The sequence below is a fragment of the Echeneis naucrates genome, chromosome 4 (assembly GCF_900963305.1).
Source record: "Echeneis naucrates chromosome 4, fEcheNa1.1, whole genome shotgun sequence".
Classification (NCBI taxonomy): domain Eukaryota; kingdom Metazoa; phylum Chordata; class Actinopteri; order Carangiformes; family Echeneidae; genus Echeneis; species Echeneis naucrates.
In genome coordinates this window covers 19901345-19920538 of record NC_042514.1, presented here as the reverse complement: position 1 = coordinate 19920538, position 19194 = coordinate 19901345, and the positions used below count along the sequence as shown (strand labels likewise).

General features: G+C 38.5%; 1 protein-coding gene across 2 annotated transcripts; it reads left to right on the top strand.

Moving 5' to 3' along the window:
- Nucleotides 1–588: 588 nt before the first annotated feature.
- On the top strand, nt 589–18328 carry gtpbp3 (GTP binding protein 3, mitochondrial). Of its 2 annotated transcripts, none has more exons than XM_029501035.1 (11): nt 589–861; nt 1245–1513; nt 1919–2005; nt 3423–3505; nt 5683–5802; nt 8506–8578; nt 9406–9549; nt 10942–11107; nt 13946–14067; nt 15399–15585; nt 17110–18328. In XM_029501035.1, the coding sequence occupies exons 1-11, from the start codon at nt 803–805 to the stop codon at nt 17339–17341; spliced, it is 1542 nt and encodes a 513-aa protein (XP_029356895.1). In that variant the 5' UTR covers nt 589–802; the 3' UTR covers nt 17342–18328. The 2 variants fall into 2 exon arrangements, with proteins under 2 accessions (XP_029356895.1, XP_029356894.1); XM_029501034.1 differs by having other exon boundaries at nt 1242–1513.
- The last annotated feature ends 866 nt before the right edge of the window (nt 18329–19194 follow it).

Genomic DNA, 19194 nt, shown 5'->3' with positions numbered 1-19194 from the left:
AGCACACTTGCCCTGTTTTGTTACATGGGAATTCCCACCTATTTTTTTTTTGTTTTGTTTTGTTTTTTAATGATTTGATAGTAAAAACAAATAAGCATTAAGGAAAGAACAGGTAGCAAATTATTCCAATTTATTTCCAGTCAATAAATAAATTATAATGTATTTAAATATACATATATTGCGAATTGTATAAAAAAAAGAAAACAGATATGATAGACAATTGACCAAATCTTAACAATGTGGTCATGCATGCGCATTTGCAGTCTCGAAAAAAAGGTAATGAGGCTACAACAACCAAAGTCATAAAAGGCATCAGATAAAAAGTATCCTTTTACAGGTATAGTTTTCCTATTAAGGGTGTTATACCTACAGTAAACCAGATAGTTAATGTTAAAGCCAGATTCAGGCGTGCAACAAAATAGCCAGTTATTGAAAAGGAATTTAGTGAGGAGCGACAGCATCAACTCGGACACCATTCAACTGCACACAGGAGGCGGGGCTTATGACCGCCGACGCGTTATGAGCCAATAGAATTCCAGAACATGCTGCCTTTAGAAATTATTAGCCAATCACGATCGACAAGGGAAGCGTGCTCCTCGCCGCGAGTCTGCAGAAAGGAAATGTATTCAGTAAAGAGGACTGAAAACGTTACTACGTAGATAATTGCCGGTACTTACTCGCTGAATTCATGTAACCAGGGTTTCCTGACTTAGGCCTGCAAGATAAAAAGTTACCGCTAATGACTTTGACAAGGCTAAAACAAATGTAGCGTCAGTGTGTGCAACCATCCCCACGATAAGCGATGCTTCCGTTTATCTGTCGTAGGACATGGAGAGCTGCCGTCCACACACTTAGCACCAGGTTTGTTTCTGAACGTCTGCCTCCCTGCAGTAGGAATAAACAAACCGACTCAGAACTACATCAGGCGTCCGACTATATCACAAAACTTTACTACTTTAGCCTCGATTACATTGTTAATATGACAAAAGCGTATCTTCTCAACTCGAATTAGCAGTTTTTGAGGGGTAATTTGATATTTATATAATATCTAATCAAAGTTTTTTTTCTTTCTCGTTGATTAACATTTCAATTCTTTTTTCAATTCCCCCCCCCCCACATATATCGTGGCTTGTCTGCTAACTTTTTACCTCATAGAATAGTCTTCAAAACTGCTTAGGTTTTTTAGACATACTAAGACTTAGTATTTTCTAACTTGCAGCATGTTATTTCCTTATTCCCAGCAGGGGAACTCCACTTTCCAGACTCCTGTGCAACTGTGATGAAGTCTCAGCTGGACTGGCTAGTGCTGACACCATCTTTGCGTTGTCATCGGGTCATGGCAGGTGTGGGGTGGCTGTCGTGAGAGTCAGTGGTCCGGCATCAGTTACGTCACTGAGGAGTATGGCTGGGCTCACAGGCAGCCTACCTCCTCCACGCAAAGCTCTGTTGCGCAGCATCACAGACCCCCTAACCAGGGAAGTATTGGATCGTGGACTTGTCCTGTGGTTCCCAGGTCTGTTCCTTTGGACTATACACATGCACATTGCATACACACATACGTATACACAATCCAAAGCTTACATAAGAATAAGTCTGGCATCATGTAATAATTTGCTAGGGGGAGCTATAAATGTTAAATATAACCTATACTCAAGTAAGTTTCCAAGTGTTTGTAATTTTTTTGTTATATAAAACATGTTTGATTAGGAAGTAACGGTATAAAACATGCAAAGGAAATCTATTTGCAATAGCTGATCTATTTTCTCAAATCACAGAATTGAATCTTATGAAAATATAAGGTTCAATCAGTGGCATCTACATGTACTAATGTATATTGAATGTTTCGCTTGTGTACACATTTATATGAATACATAAAAGTCAGACTGTGTTTTTGTTTCTCTTGCGTTCATACCATCAGCTCCTCACAGTTTCACGGGAGAGGACAGTGTGGAGTTCCACATCCATGGTGGCCCTGCTGTCATTACTGCTGTCTTAGAGGCTTTAGGTAAACACCAGGTGTCAGTATAGTGTTACAGTTTCATATGATGCAGTATAACACACAACCCTACTGTTTCATTTGATGAATTTGTTTTGCAGGGTGTTTATAATAAGTTTATCTTTGTAGCCTGGACTTCTCAAAGTCTAAGTCTAAGCCTTGCCAAGCATGGTAGTCCTGTGATTGACAGATAATGTTTTCTGTGTAGTTCTCCTGCTGACCTCCTAGAGGGCAGTATTGTATAAATTAAATTAAATTATGTTAATGGAAGCCTGTCAGCATTTACAGCTTTTCTAAATTTCTTTGATGCAACTCACTGATCAGAGATATTCCCATAATTCTTTGTGAATTTTTAAAAACAGTTTCCCAACACACATCTGCATTTCTGATTGCATTTGTACAACAAATATTTATTATTAAAGATGTTTTCTCATTTTGTTGATGGATGTCTCATTTGGCTCTGACAACTCACGAAATCGGCTTGTACTTTTGTCAGATAGACAGACCTAAATTTAACTTTGACTTTAACTTTGCTTATGTCGAAGATTGCAGTAAATCAGTGACTGAGTGCAGTAGTAGACATGTTTTTTCACTTAGCTTTATTGTTGTATGGCATGATAACCACCCACTCCTAAAATCCAATGCAAATGCTTAGTGACAATTCAGCATTTTTATTTATTTATTTATTGATTGTTCTAATAGTAACACTGAAGTAGCTGTTAGATAGGTGCATAATTTAATTCCTTACGGTTTCAGTTATCGATAACAATGTAAACTACATTGGGTTGATGACCAGTCAGTTATACTTATTGTGAATCATTCATGATATATCAGAACATTTTCACTCCATTTTCTTTTGTTTGTATTCTCAGTAGTTTACTCTTGACTCTCACAAGTCAGGTTTTTAGTAAATTTCCAAACCACCACCACTTGGTGTATAAGTCTAAAAAAAATGGGGGGGGGGTTTGATCCCTTGGTAATTATGGTAAAGTGATTGATTTTACTTGCTTTGGCACTTGCGAACAAGACCTTGATTGTTCTTTGTTGTTTTAACTATAAAATATGACAGTGATGTACTATTTTTTGGCAAGCTTTAATTTTTCAAAACAAACAAAAAAAAAAGGTTTTGCAAAGCTGGTAGATTAATAACGAGCCGCCAGGGTGTAAAATATAATTATCATGACATTTTTATTTACCAAATGGTTTTGTGCTCACCACTTTCTGCCTTACATGACGAAAAACGGTTGAGTAAACATTGAAAATGTAAGTCCTTTAACCAGCACAGTTATACCTGTTTTCATTTCAGTTGAATCCTGAAGAACATTTAGACCATGTGTTTGTCACCCCTCTGTTTGTATGTGTGCCAGTTGTGCACGATATATAACCTCCCTCTGCCTCATTTGTTCTGTGCATGTATGTCTCTCAGGAAGCGTGCCAGGCATGAGGCCTGCTGAAGCTGGAGAGTTCACACGGAGGGCCTTTCAAGCAGGGAAACTGGGTTTAACAGAGGTAGGTCAAAAAGAACATGTCAAAACATGCAGACAGATCTGTGCCCTGTTTCTGGAACTTCCCTGGGGAAATGTGAATAAAAAGTGTCATATAATACAGTTATGCCATAACATTATGACAGGTGTGGGCAATTATTTTTTCCATGGGGCCACATGAGAAACAGAAAATATTGTGGAGGGCCGGACCAAAAGGCTGAACTCAATTCTGCATAAGATTAATTGTATTTCTTTATAAAAAGCAGTAAATAGCTTTGTTTTGACAAGCTGGTAAGAGTATATGTTATAGTTAAGCAATGAAAAAGTGAGGTTGCCTTACAAAAAATGTCATTTATTCAATCAAATTTCCCAAAACAATGGTAAACAAAATGTGAATGTTTTTTTACCATTTGTGACTCATATTAATGAACATTTTCAGTCACATTCACTCCAAAACACATTTGAGTTTCATATACTGTTGGAAAGAGGTTCTTAGCATTCTAAAGACATCACAATATTGTTTTTGTACTCCAAACGAGATACATCATATTTAACTGTCACTGAACATCACTGAACTGTGATTTTGAGAAAAAGGCTTCCAAAGAAACCGTCCCAGTTCACTGCTAGTTGGTGCCTTTACATGCCTACATGCCTTTGTAGTCTAACCACCTCATTTGGTGTTTTCTAAGTTGTTTTTTCTTGTTCAGTGAGAGAAATCTAGTCTCTGCTGGGCTTCAACGAGTGCATCGAAGTCAGGTTGAATGTCTGAGGTGGAGATGCGAAGCACAGCTGACAGATGCTCATCAGTGAGAGAGGATCGATACCTGGATTTCGTAAACTTCATCATTGAAAATGTTTGTTCACAGATGTAGGTAGAGCCATCTACCTTTCTTTTTTTAGCAGACATTTTTGAGGGCTAAAGTCGTCTTGTGACCTGCTGGTGACAACCATCCAATCATGCGCACATTTTGATATACGTATCGCATCATCGCGTCAACAACTTCAAAATAAAATAAAATAAAATAAAAAAAATGCAGCTTTAGTCCATGCATGAGGTGAAATTAGAAAATATGTTTATTTTGTAATTTCCAATTAACCTTAGACAGGCCGTATGTGGCCCGGGGGCGTACAATGCTGTTTTAGTCCCATGGGTAAAATGGTGTGGTTTGACTTTTACCTCGCAGGGCCGGACAGAACCATCATGCGGGCCGGATCTGGCCCACGGGCCGTACAATGCCCAGGTCTGCATTATGATATGAATGATGTTGACAATATCATCATAAGGATAGCTGTAAGTGAACATTTTGTCCTTGAACTTGCTGTGTCGGAAACAGCAAAAATGGGCGAGTGTAAGAATGTGAGTAAGTTTGACAAGGGCCACATTGTGATGGCAAGACTGAGCCAATCTTTCAACTGTAGCTCCTGTTGGTATGTCCCTGGTCTGCAGTGGCTGCTACTGAGAGGGGCCCATGGAAGGAATATCAGCTCAACTAGCAACAGGGCCATTGAGGTTTTCAAATAAACCAGAACAGAGTGCATCATTTATTTTGCTGCCTATGGGGCTGTGTAGCTGCAGACCAGTCAGGATGACCCTTGTCCACCACCAAAAGCACCTACGATGAGTATGTCGGTATCCAAACTGGGACATGGAGCGAAGGAAGAAGGAATTGTTCCTGACCAACTGCACCCTTTCACTGTATTATCTAATGGCAGTGGCCTCTTTCAGCAGGATACCATACCACACTGCAAAAATGGATTGGAAATGGTCTGAGGAATACATGTTCAAGGTGTTGGCAGTCTTATCCAGCATCTGTGGGATGTGCTGGCCAAACAAGCTTGATCCATGGAGGCTGACCTATCAACTTAAATGACTTAGAAACCTAGAGAGACCTTTGTATTGATACGGTGCATTACAGATATTCTGTCGTGATGCAGCATGAATTTTAGCAGCACTTTTTTTTTTTTAATAACATTTATAGCAGTTTGTATTGATCAAAGGTAAATATGCTTTTTTAGATGAAAAGTATTTTAATTAATCATAATTCCTTTCGGAAAAAGCAAGAAACAGTTCTTATATACATAATTTAGGAAATATTTGAGTCACAGTCATAAATGTATGAATATAGATATATAGCAGTAAAATAATGCATGGTAGGTACTTTTGTAATCCTGAAATATTAACTATTATAATGACAATTATAGGTTGAAGGACTCGGGGATCTAATCCATGCTGAGACAGAGGCCCAGAGGAGACTGGCTTTAAGGCAGATGTCAGGAGAACTGGGACACCTCTATCAGGACTGGAGCAACAAACTGAAACGGGTATAGTGATTAGTTGTGTCGAAATAGTAATGTAGTCAGTGCTTTTCTTACATGAAAAGACAGACAGGCAAAAACTCAGTTTTCACCTGGACTGGAGTACATTGGATAAATATGGACATTTCATTATTTGAATGTTGTGAACCAAATATCTTGTAATTACATTTGACTTCAGAGTGACTCAGTCGGCACTAATTTTGGATCGTTTGTGTCTCACACTTAGCCAGACCTAGTCTTTCGGCTGAGAGATGAACACAGGATTTTTTGATGTTGCAGTGCACTACAGTGTACTGTAAATTCTATATTTGCTTGAGAGTTGAAACAAGCCAAAATCTGGAGCTCTCCCCCAAGGGGCTTGCCCATGATTATATCTGGCATTGGACAGTCTGACAGTCATTTTATCATTTTATTTTATTACAGATTATATTACATAAAACTGACTTTTTGCACTATAGTCTCCATGTCTATGCTGAACCTGAAACTGTACATGTTAAAATTCATTAGCTGCATGTGGAGACATTGGCATCAAAGACACCAATAGCCAAAACAAAATCAATTTAAAAATAGAAATTAATTGTTCAGCTATCTGAAGGTCTTATTTGTCGTCATTTAAATTTTGGAAAAAGGTCATATAGTTAATGTCACAGGAGCAAAGCAAATAATTAAACTTAAGTATATTTAGTGTGAAGGTCATAAGCCCTTTCTGTCAATATGTTAATGTGGAGGTAGCTGGAATGTTCTATCTTAGTATACTAACTCAGACACTGTTGCAGAGACCTTGTTGGGTTGTTAATTTGGAGCTTCCTGAGGAAAGCCTGTAGTATGCGCTTATTGTTGCATTTCTATTTTTTACCTTCGAACACCACATTTTAAGAGACATCCCCTGTGTGACATGCTGCTGTTCCTCCCTCACTCAATTAACAACCATTCAATGTTTTTTTCCATCTCTGACCACCTGGCTTTGTATTGTTTTGAATTTTGTTATAAATCTCGGCATATGAGAATGGAGAACCTTGTGTTCTTGTCTGGTCATTAAAATTGTATAACAAACTGAAAGCTTTGTGAAGCAAGGTCACAAGTTCCACAGTTCCACTAATTCTTCCTCCCCTCACATTTATTTTTGTGTCAAGATTGCATTAACTTTCTGACACCTACTTGCATGCAGAGTATACAGGATACCAGATTCATGAGGAAAACCAGTACCGCTGTGTAGAACATCACAACACGGTGTTGTTGAAAACAGCAGGTCACTGACCGCATATAAACCTGATTGCAGTGGGTTGAGGCCATACCCTCATCTAAGACCTAAGCTGTTGTGGAAAATAAAGACCAGACCTGAAACACGTTGGCAACAGATCAGACTAGCTGGTCCAGGTGTTCTCCCTTGAGAAAAAGCAGAAACAAACTATTTTTCAGCTATTTTTTTTTTTTTTTTTTTAAAGGCAGTTCCCAGAGCCAATTTGAATGTGCTTTGATTTTGTGGCCAGTTTTCCCAGAATCCTCTTAATCAGAAGTATACCATCTGTATGATGCTATGGGTCACAGCCTCGCCTGACACCCAAACAATGCAGCTTTTTCTGATGGTGGCTTCCACTTTTGTGAGATGATTAGAGTATGGGAATCTTGCTCTTCCTGTTTTGGTTCAGCTATACTCTATGCTATTGTGTTTATGTTCTGAAATGTCACTCAAAATACTGTTTGGTGCTCTGGTCCTCATAGTGATCCCATTTTATTATAGATTTAAGCGAACATTAAAAATGTTGTGTTGTGAGGATTTTACCATTTACATGACACAAAAGGTGAGAAGATGCATATTGATTTCAATTTTGTTTGTGTTAAAGTTGAAATATACCAGATACGTAAACTGAATAAATAAATGGGTTAAGACAGTAAAAAAAAATTATTCAGAAAGCTTGAAATTTCAATAGAGAACATGCCAGTATGTCTCATATCTTAGGACACTTGGGGACTCAAATGCTCTGATCTACAGTATAAACAACATCAGATCATTAATTTTGATTTGACATTCATTGATCAATTTGTCAACAATTCTGATCATAGATAGGTCCCTTGTCAATGATAATTTCCCAATATATGTTTGTGAAAGCATAAATGCTGCTGCTCTCTTATATCATTGTAAAGTGAAAACCTTTGCATTTTGAACTGCTGGTTGGACAGCATTTAGAAGGTGATGATGTCACCAACAGCACGCATAACGAATACTCTGCAGTATGCACCATGCCAAAACAAAGAAAACATGACACACTTATGTTACAAACTATGCCTGCTTACCTTTGAATTGAGTGGTGTAGTCTTAGGTATAATTTAGGGATACTAGGCACTTTGCCTTGTTTTTTGTTTTGTTTTGTTTTGTTTTTTTTTTTACTCTGGATATATAGAGACTTTTGCATGTTAAGTCGATTATGCCTCCAAAGGTGGAAAAAAGTACATGAAGAGAAGTATTAAAATAATACAAAATAATATATCCATGCTAAATGCTTGATGCAACTGTAAGATATACTCTATATTAGTTTCCTGCTCACATTTTATGTTCTGTTCCATTATGTTCAGTTTCATTTAAACACATATATATATAAACTGAACAGTACCAATAGAAATGAATGAGCTTAAATCCTGATTTCGATTTTTCCATGTACATATAAATGTCAGCCTCTGCTCATCTCTTCTCTCTGTTCTGTACCACAGTGTCTGGCTTATGTTGAGGCTTTCATCGACTTTAGTGAGGATGAACTCATTGAGGATGGGGTCTTAAACCAAGGTATCTATGCACTTTGTCTGCTGTGTTAGGCAAAAATAACAGGGCAGCCTTCCCCAGGGCTTTCCAAGGAGGCACTGGAATCTGAGGGCTCTGTTTCTCTGTAAAAAGATAGGAGCATGGCTGCTTTCCTGTTTGGATGTTCCACTGCTATCATGTGAGTTTTCTGCACAGTAGGGAGAATCCATAGACATCAAATTGTTCAAAGGGCAGTTTCCTTCAGGAAGTGTGGGTAGAAGGACAAGGGGACAGTAGAGGCATTCGTCTTACCTTCAAAGGCAACCTGCCATGTCATTTACAGGAATAGTCCTGTCAGCAGCACCGTCTACAGCCCTACTGTTGACTATATACCCAGCTTTCTCGTGTGTGTGTGTGTGTGTGTGTGTGTGTGTGTGTGTGTGTGTGTGTGTGTATGTGTGTGTGTGTGTGTGTGTACAGGGCACATCCACCATCTGCCGCCTGCTGTCTGGCACTGGTTTATTTGTCTTTTCAGAGAGCCGTAGACATTGTAAAGCTTCAACACAATAAAGCCTGGGAACTAGTTTGTTTTGGTGGCACAGATTGCAGGCTCACGCCTCCATGCAGAAAATAATAATAGACTGTGGTCTAAAAATAGAATATTGGGCATAAATACTTTTCATTGCCACCTGCAAAGATATAGTTAATGACTAGATGAAGCAAAATGTGAGTCAAATATATTCACTTTAAGAGAAATTACTTACCAGTTATGTTTTTTTTTTCCCATAAAGGGCCATGAAAGTGAATTTGAACACAAAAACGTTTAAGTTCGGTTTCTTTTTCTGTCTTTGTGTCCCTCTCAACCCCCACAGTCGACAGAGTGGTGTGCAATTTACAGACAGAGATGGAGCAACACCTAAAAGATAAGAGGAAGGGTGAGCGACTTCGCAGCGGAGTTCAAGTGGTCATCGCAGGAGCTACTAACGCAGGGAAAAGTAGCCTTCTTAACTCAATATGTAAGAACCTAAAATGAACATTAAAATGGAGTTAACCTAAAAATCTATCACACAGTTTAATAATAAAAATAAAACTTACCGTCAAGTAAATTGAGACCCTGCTGTTGAATTATGCCACTGTCAGCCATGGTTTGGAAGTGGAAGAAGACATCATCTGTCATGCCATCGGGGGCATTGCACAGCCCCATAGGCAATGATTACTTTTTCAAACAGCTGCTTAAATGTTACTGCTAGAGAACAACATTTTTCATGTAAAACACAGGAGAGTCAAAGTCATAGACATCAAACTGTTCAAAGGGCAGTTTGCACTGATCTCTCATGGTGCAGGAATGTAATGTAAGGACCACAGAGTAGCACCTGTGAGCAGTTAACCTGATCTGGGACACATGAGTTAACACTCTCCAAGATTTCTCATTCAGATGTTTTGATTGTTGTTATACTCTAGGTGGCCTTAAATTTCTTTGTGTTATTGCATCCAGGAATCATTAACAATCCCATTAGATAAATCAAGAGTGGTTCTTGAATTATAGAATTCAAGATAAAATCCCTTCAACCTCTCCTGAAATAATGAGCTGTCAGAAATTCATTTGGAGATTGAACTCAAGATCCCATAAATTCTGAATGAGGAATGCAGAATAAAGAAAACGTGAGTGAAAATATCCTCTGTCACCAACAGTAGTGCAGAACTTCATCATTCCTAGAGATTTCTGTAATAGATGTTATTCAACTACAGAAAAATCCCCCTTAGCTTGTTAATGTGCATAGAAGCACAGTGACAATATTGCATACAACATTAAATGTTAATATAAAAATGTAATCATTTGCATAGTTTATCCAGAGAACACCAGTGTACCAACAGAAGCTGAGAGACATACGGCTAAGTCTGTTTAAGTCCGTTGAAAATAAATGCATAAAAAATACACACCACAAAACAGTCTTGCAAATAAGTCTTGGTTTTTAAAATTGTGAGAAGAAAAAAAATTTTTTTTTTTTCAAGAAAATTAATCTGACAAATATAAACATAAAGAAATGACTGTAGAATAAAATTTTCATCAGGACCTCTTATGCATACACAAATTTTATGCATAATTTAAGTTTTGGTCAGGTGTATTATTACATGGCTTAAAAATGTCCTGAAGCCATTTTCACAAATGATTAATTAATAATAATAATTACAAAAAAAATAAAAAATAAAAAAATTACTAATCCTTTCAAATGTTTGTGCTGAGCATCTTTAGTAGGAGTCATTAGTCTTGGGTATGGCAACCAAAGACCTGATGGGAATGTGAGAAGATGTTGTGGGATGGACTCATACGTTGTTGATTTGTGCTTTTTAATGGGATTTGTTGACAGTAGCAAAATATCTTCATCCTTAAACCTGTTGAAACCTAGGTCAGAGACCTGCTGCCATTGTATCCCCCATTGCTGGGACAACCAGGGACGTAGTGGAGACAGCACTAGACATTGGTGGCTTTCCTGTTCTCCTAATTGACACAGCCGGCCTCAGAGACAGTCTTGACGTGGTGGAGAGAGAGGGGGTCCGCCGGGCAAGGGAAAGGTAAGGAGAAGAAGCAAGTAAATACTTTTTTTTCCTTTTTTTTTTTTTTCCAAGAATTAAATGAATGAACCAATGATGGAAAGAAATTCAGGCCAGTATTTGCAAGGCTTGACTTCAGGATATGTATGACGATAAGAATAGTACATGAAGAGCTCTGCCAAGGGGAGCCCTGGACCAATGTCATTGAAAACAAAGAAAGGAAGACACAAGTCATTACTTTTGCCTTTTACATCATGCTATATTTTTGTAACGTCATTGTAATTCTTCTGAGTTTATATTATTGCTGATCCATAGTTATAAATACATGGGAAAAACATACTCAGGAGCCTTTGTAATGAAGAGCCACCTCTTTCTTGTTGTAGAGTTTTTGCTGTTGTGAGGTTCTTCATGAGTGATATGGAGAATAGACACATGGTCATTCGCTAACTGCTTCACATTCACTAGCTTCCAGTTCAGAAAAGAATAGACGGATTTAGAAGAATACAATGATTTGTCATAATCACTTGTTATCATATAGAAATTATTGAGCACAGAAGCAGAGGATTTGCGGAGGCCTCAGCGGCTTTACCTCATTTAAGTGTTATGCCTTTGGACCCATCTTGGCATTGCTCCCTCTTCTGTGGAGAGTAGCCACAGTACTAAATTGTCTCCAACTGGCTCCAATAAGCTTTTGTTGAAGTCAGTAGTCTAAGGATTAACATAGTTTTTCCAAAGTATATAGTAGGTTTCCAACCCTCACTGTATGTGTTAAAGCTGGACCACGGCAACTATGTGTTCATTATTGTAATTTTGATTATCAGACCATAATTCCATGATTGCCACTCTAGGAAAGCATAAAATGCAAAAATATAATTTTCAGCACAATTATTCTGTAATGTTTTCATTTTATGACTTAAAATATTCTTTTTATTATTATTATTATTATACTTTTTTTGTTATCAGAGGGTGTAAAAACGGTAAGCAGTTTGTATACTATAGGGAATTCTTTGCAGAGGGAGGTCAGAGGCTTACGACCCGGGTCACTACAGGAAGGACATGGTAAGTAAAAGCATCCGCTGTTGCTGCTGGCGCTGCTGTTGTTATCTCACAGTGGCACAGGGAGGCACAGAGTATTTAACTTAAATATCAATTCAAATGAGAATATATTAAATAAATGTATAGATAGATATAGAAAGAGATCACACTGTCCATGGAAACGCATTACACAGAGTAACACTGCTTCTCAACTGACAGTATTATCAGAGTTCTAATGGGTTAAGTATGTTTAAAAACAACCAAAATATTAAATAATATTGATATGATGAAGGTAAATGTAAATATTTATTGATCCAATTGAAAAGCAATTGAAATTGCTCTGAAAAGGAAAGTGGGTGTAACATATAAAAATAATCATAAGCAGAAATAATATTTGGTCTCATTGTCAGTGTACTGTATGTTCTCTTTAATCCAGGTCATAGTTATAGAAAGGGTCCAAGAACTGACCCATGGGGGATTCCACAACTCCTATCCGCTCGTTCAGATTCCTAATTACCATCATTCATTCATCTTCTTCCGCTTTTCCATTTCCGGGTTGTGGGGGGCTCTGTAGCCAATTCCAGCTCACATTGGGTGAGGGTGGAGTACACCCCAGACAGGTCACCAGTCCATCCAGGGACAACACACAGACAGACAGAGACCTACCACCTACGGACAAGTTAGAGTCATCAGTTAACCTAAGCATGTGATCGCCAGATGTGTGTGGACCATAGTGCAAAAGAGAAGCAAGGCACAAGTACCAAGTCCATAAAGCAAGCTCTTTAATCCAGGAGGTAACAAATGGTCAAAATCCAAAAAGGCAGGCAGAATCAGGCAGACAAATCAGACAGGGAACAAGCAAAAACCCAAAAGGTCAAAATTACCAAAAGTGGTCATACACAGGGGGCAAACAGAGATCAGAACACGAGAGAGCTTGTACAAGGAGGGAACTAAGACAATTTGGCACAGGAGGGAATAGGAGCATGGTTAAAATACACTAGGAGAGGGGAGCCAATGAGACACAGGTGACATACATTAGGGCTGGGATTTAATCAAACAGAGGAGGGAGTGGCAAGTTTTTCCTTGCCACTGTCGCCAAGTGTTTGTTCATCGGGGGATGTGTTGGGTCTCTTTAAATCACTTTATAAAGAGTTTGGTGTAGACCTGTTCTATATGTAAAGTGCCTTGATGTAACTTTGTTATGATTTGGCGCTATACAAATAAATCTGATTTGATTTGAAAAAACGGGAAGTAAAACTAACAGCAACAAAACAGAACACACACTGCAAAATAAAAAAGGAAATGCATACAAATTAATATATAGATAATGACGTCTTTGGGGAAAACTGGCATACCTGGAGAAAAACCACACAAGCTAAGGGAGATGATGCAAAGGCCACACAGAAAGGCCCCAGGCTTGGGAAATGAGCCCATGACGACAGCGCTCACCACCATGCCACCGTGCTGCCGCCTGGACATCTTAGCTTCACAAATGAACAGTTGTTAGGAAATGGCCTAATGTGACAGGAACGACTCTAATGGCTCCGGCAACTGTTGTGATCACAGAATGGGACACTAACAAATGCGACTCCATGAATTTAGCACCTCTGGTGTCCATCATTGCCAGACCTCGGAGCACTAACGAGCAATAAATAATTGTATGAACATAACTAAGTCCAGCGTTGGATTCAGTTTTCTTGAAATCATCAGGAAGAGTAATGATCAGTGAAATTGGAGTGATTTTTTTTTTTTTTTTTTTTTTTTTTTTTTTTCAATGTACAACATTTTTGAAAAAAAGTACTTCTCTGACTGCTTTGTTTACAGAGTGGAGCAGGCAGATCTGACTCTGGTGGTTGTGGACTGTTCTAACCTCCCCATTGATACTCAGCAGGCTGCCGCCTTCCTTCAGGAACACCTAAAGAGCGTGATGTCCACCCAGAAGCAAAGTGAGACTTTTATCATAAACTACTCCAAAAGAATTAAGGAAATTCTAAAATTGCATATCGGAAGAAATCATTATGCCGTTGAAAATCTTTACTGATGTACATTGTATGATTTGTTGAGAATAAAACCATGAAACAGTCAGTGGACACCAAAATAATCAACCCACTGAGGGCTGGATTCACAAAGTTAAATGCTGATTAAATTCTGATGATGTGATTTTTTTTTTTTTCTATGCCTGTCAGCACTCCTGACAATGTGTGGTCACGCTCCAAATGACTTGGACTTGACTTTAGATCAGGGTGGTTATGTTTTGTTTGGTTTCTGTGTGTGTTTTTTTTTTTTTTTTTGTTTTGTTTTGTTTTGGGGTTTTTTTTTCAGGGCAGTTTGAGGGCCAATGGCATCAGTGCTTTCACCATCATCCCTGACCTTCACTGACCACCACCACTCTCGTCATACCGGATGGTGCTACAGGCAGTATGATATGGACTGTGTCCTCTGGCAAATGCAAATCAAGTTGCTGGGCTGTGAGCCCAAGTCCCACGGGAGGACATTGGACGCTCATGCCATGGCACTGAATTTCTTTCTTAGAAGTAGCTCTGCTGGAGGTAATTTTGGGGGCTCTGAAAGTGCTCCTCTTGTTCCTCCTTGCACAAAGGAGCAGGTCGCAGTTCTGCTGATGTCCTGCATCTGCCCCATTCTCTTGAGACTGTGGTTGGTGACTAAGCAAACCTTGCAGCTGGAGGTGGACAACCTGTGTAACCTGAATGGACTGCAAGTACCACTTCATGGCACCAGCAGTGACAAGGACACTAACGAACTCAAAACCACATATAAGCATATAAGGATAAGGAGGGAGCAGCTGTCTGGCCACCATATGCAAAAGCAATCCGGTCTTAGGGGTCATTTTGCTTGTTGTCCCTGTTATTTGTACCAAAAAGAGATTGATTCACAATCACCTGTGCTTCCTGAGGAATCAATTCATATATCCATTTTTGGGCCGTGGAGTTATAAAAATTCGTCCAATTTGTAGAGCACTTTTCGAAATCCATGTTATCCAAGCCTCATCTTTTTTTAGGTGGCATTATGTTATAACTGAGTTAAACTGGTCACTGATTTTTTTTATGCAGAATGTAGTGTGGTGTTGAAGGTAAATCTAAGCCAGTAAGTATGAACTGAAAAGTTAGTTATTGTAAATAATGAAATAGTGGTTGAGGCTTAGGGTACTGATAAATATCTTTTTTCAGAAGATGGTAACTTCATGCTGTTGGAAATGAACATTTTGACTGCAAAGCCATTTATCATCTATCTTTTTTTTTGTGTGTGTGTGTGATAGCATTTGCTGTAGACAACTGTCTCCTGGTGCTGAATAAGACTGACTTGCTGCCTGAAGAGCAGAGACAAAACCTGGACATGGAGTTACGACAGGTCTCTGGACTTCCTCCTGCCTGTCTCATCTCCTGTCACTCCAATGAAGGACTGCAGGACTTCCTCACAGCACTGCACGGCAACGTCAAAACTTTGTAAGTAGTGATGGTTCTGCTAACATCTGCAAGGACCAAGACATCATGTTTTTATTAAAACTTTCCTACAGAATGAATTTCAGCCATTGGTTAGCACAGGCTTACAAAATGATCTATATGTCCTAAAATTGCCTCATATTGGGAACAAGTGCCCTTGGTAAGTAATTTATTGCAACAGAATTTCTTCTATTAAAATTATGAAATGTGACACAATATTTGCTATTTACTAAGTGCATAAATTTTAATATACAAATCTGGATGGATGCAGCATGTACCCCGCGGCTGTTTGCGTGTTGAACTGATAAATACCAAGAGTCAGCAGTTGCTTGAAGTTGAGCCATTTCCAAAAGGCTTTACTATGCTGCAGTGTGTTTTTTGCAAAGCTGGGGAACTTCCCTGGACTTCACTCATTTCTGACACAGAACTGAGTGGACCAACAGTGGAAAGACTTTATTTAACTCAGGCTTGGTATTAATGACTTGAGATTTAACTTGGACATGAGACAGGAATTCAGTTCTTGCTTACTCAAAGATCAAGGTTATGACAACAAATTCAAATTTGGCAGGAATAAAGGATGAAGCGATTTAAGGTCAAGGTCACTGGGACCTCTTAAAACACCTCTTAGCTGTTACACATGATTTCACACAATTACAATAAAAATTCACACCAGTGGTTAATGTTTTGTTTGGCTCAGGGTAGACGGAGATGTCTGTGGATGAGGATAAAGGCCACATGTGAAAAATGTATTTGATTTCTGACTTTAAACTCAGAATCCTGAATTCAGGACTCATTTTTCTCAGAGTCCTGAGATTGCACTACAATAGTAATAACTACAGTACAGGCCAAACAATCATCACAATTTGAGGAAAGGAAATCCTGTGTCCACCCCCTTTAAACAGATTCACACCAAAATGTAATGCGTCATTATTCAACACATGCAAGTTTGGATGATAATCAGTTTGGTACTTTCTGCTGTTAAATAAACAGCCATGTGTGAAAAAATATTCTTTCGGAGACAAGTAATAAGAATAACAATAACAGCAATAATAATAATAATAATAATAAATATTATTATCAAAATACATGCTAAATATCAGGAAGGTTTCTAAGTGTAAACAGGCTGCACTAGCAGCAGTTTTGACAGTTTTCTTTAACGATGAAATGATTGATCATGATAATTACTGGATAGATTTACTTCATCTGTGCAATAACTTTACTTTCTTCAGCAAGGATTGCACTTGCCTTGCTTGATTTGCACCAGAGTAATGTTGGACTTACTTAAAACTTTGAGACTTGTGGATTATTCCCAGCTCTGTTCTTTAGATACTACTATTGGTGGTCACCAAAATCACAAATGTTCAAATCCTACACTGAGAGACTTTGAATAGAGCAGATAAAATTGCAGAATGTTTCTTCCTGCTAAAATTTTTATTTAATTTAAAATTTTTAGCAATAATTGTGTTTTCATGCTTTCCCAACCAAATATGCAAAATAAAGTACAAACATAGGTCATTTCCTCTTTAGGTGCGGCGACCCTCTGTCTGGTGCCCCCACCCTGACCCAGGCCCGCCACAGGACCCACCTGCAGCAGTGTGCTGCAGCCTTGGCCCAGTACCAGAGATATCGAGACACAGACCTCGCTCTGGCAGCCGAAGGTGTCCGGTCGGCTCTCACCAGCCTAGGCCGGATCACTGGACGGGTTGGGGCAGAGGAGATCCTGGATATCATCTTCAAAGACTTCTGCATTGGAAAGTAATCAGAGAAATAGGAGTAAAGCATGAAGTACATGTGATAATGGCCTGCTTGGAGAGAAAAGCAGTTAGTGTGTCCCTCCAGAGTATCAGTAATGACACCGGACAAAAGGGTACATCCAAGGCATTGTACCAGTTTTCATGCGGAGGAAAAAGACGGAAATGATGTTCTTGGCTAAATAATGCAATTGTTCCGAAGACACAAACATGTATCAGTATCTGTAACTTTTTAGCTCCCACCATAAAACGTAATAGACAGAGAGTGTAGTGAAAGTCAGGGCGACCCAGACCTCATGTCTGCTCTGTGAGAAATGTATGCATTTGGAGGCAGTACTCTCTGCTCGTTGTTTTACCCTGTCAATCTTCCAATACGGTAGGAGTTCAAGCTAAAAGTGGTACCTGCTGTCAAAAAAATCAGAGGCAGTAAATTCTGGGTATCCTTTAGATCACGTCCTTTAAATTGTGGTGTTCAATGATGGACTACAATCCTTGCATTTCCTGTATTGATACCAAAGATATACTTTTCTTTCATACCTGGATTTCAGAAATCTGACATGGTGACAGCCTTTCTAAAATGGATTTGTGAATGGTGATGTCTAACCCGTGGTTGATCCACCATTCATACTAGACTTAAATATTGCAACAACTACAGACTTGTCATGAAATTTTATACGGCCGTTCAAGGTTCCTCCTATCCATCGTTGGTGATCCTTCCACTGTTTTTTAGTACCAGTTGTAAATTATTGAGCCGTAACTGTACATTTTTACAATGATATGATATGTATCATTTCCAATGGTTCCAATGTTTCAGGAACAATAGTTGGTTCATCACCACTTTTGGTGGGACTGATGTAGCTGTTACACAATAGGGTGGGAGATACGCTTCACATCTATGCTGAGAAGATAATGACAGGACTTTCTATCCCATTATTTAAAATTTTTTATGTCATAAATTTGATGTTATTTGTCATAATAAAGTAATAATAGCTTGACCTGAATTTTTTTGGGAAGTTTTCACCAGTTTTTTTCTTTTAGTGACAGAACTATGCATACATTCTTATTATTAATACATTCAGTACAGACAAGTTTTTATACTGACCCACATTGTCACCCATACAACCAAGCAGCTAGTGAAACTAAAATAAGCTAAATGACTATTTGTTTAAATTATATATTTGATGAGTGTGACTTAATAAAATGCATTTTTCTGATAAATTTGATGGTGAGAGCATAAAAATAATCAATTGCCAATAAGTGAATAAAATAAATGAGCCCAAACTAAAAATAATTCATTCATTCTGATTATGTGTTGTTATTGTCACTTAATGTTGGAACATAACTCTTTTATTGTCACAGTTTTGTTAAGAGAAGACTATCGTCTCAGTTTCCCGTGATTTTGATGGATGAGTCTCCTGAGAAGTGGAAGGAACGTAACTAGATTCAGTGCAGTCAGTTCCACCCTGTACCCATTTGACTTTATGTCAGGCTGTGTGTTTGGGCGAGCATGTCGCCAGGTCTATACTATACAGGAGGCGAAAAACTATTGTTAAACAAAGGATTTCCTCAGGACAGGAGGCTGACTGTGTCACCTGTAACATTCACATCCATCAGTGCAGTGTGTCAGGGAGAATATCGTCATCTGTCTTTCTTTTTTCTGTTTTTTACGTAACATGCATCTCAAATATTTGTGCTGTCTAGAAGAGGGTGTAAGACTTCCGTTTCTGTGTCACATTTGTCACAAATTCGGCATTAAAAGTGAAGGCCAAAGTTTAGGGTTTTAGTTTTAAAAATTGCAAGTTGTTAACAGGGAACTTAAATGTTATTGAAAAGTAGAACAACCAGTTGTGGTGCTAATTCT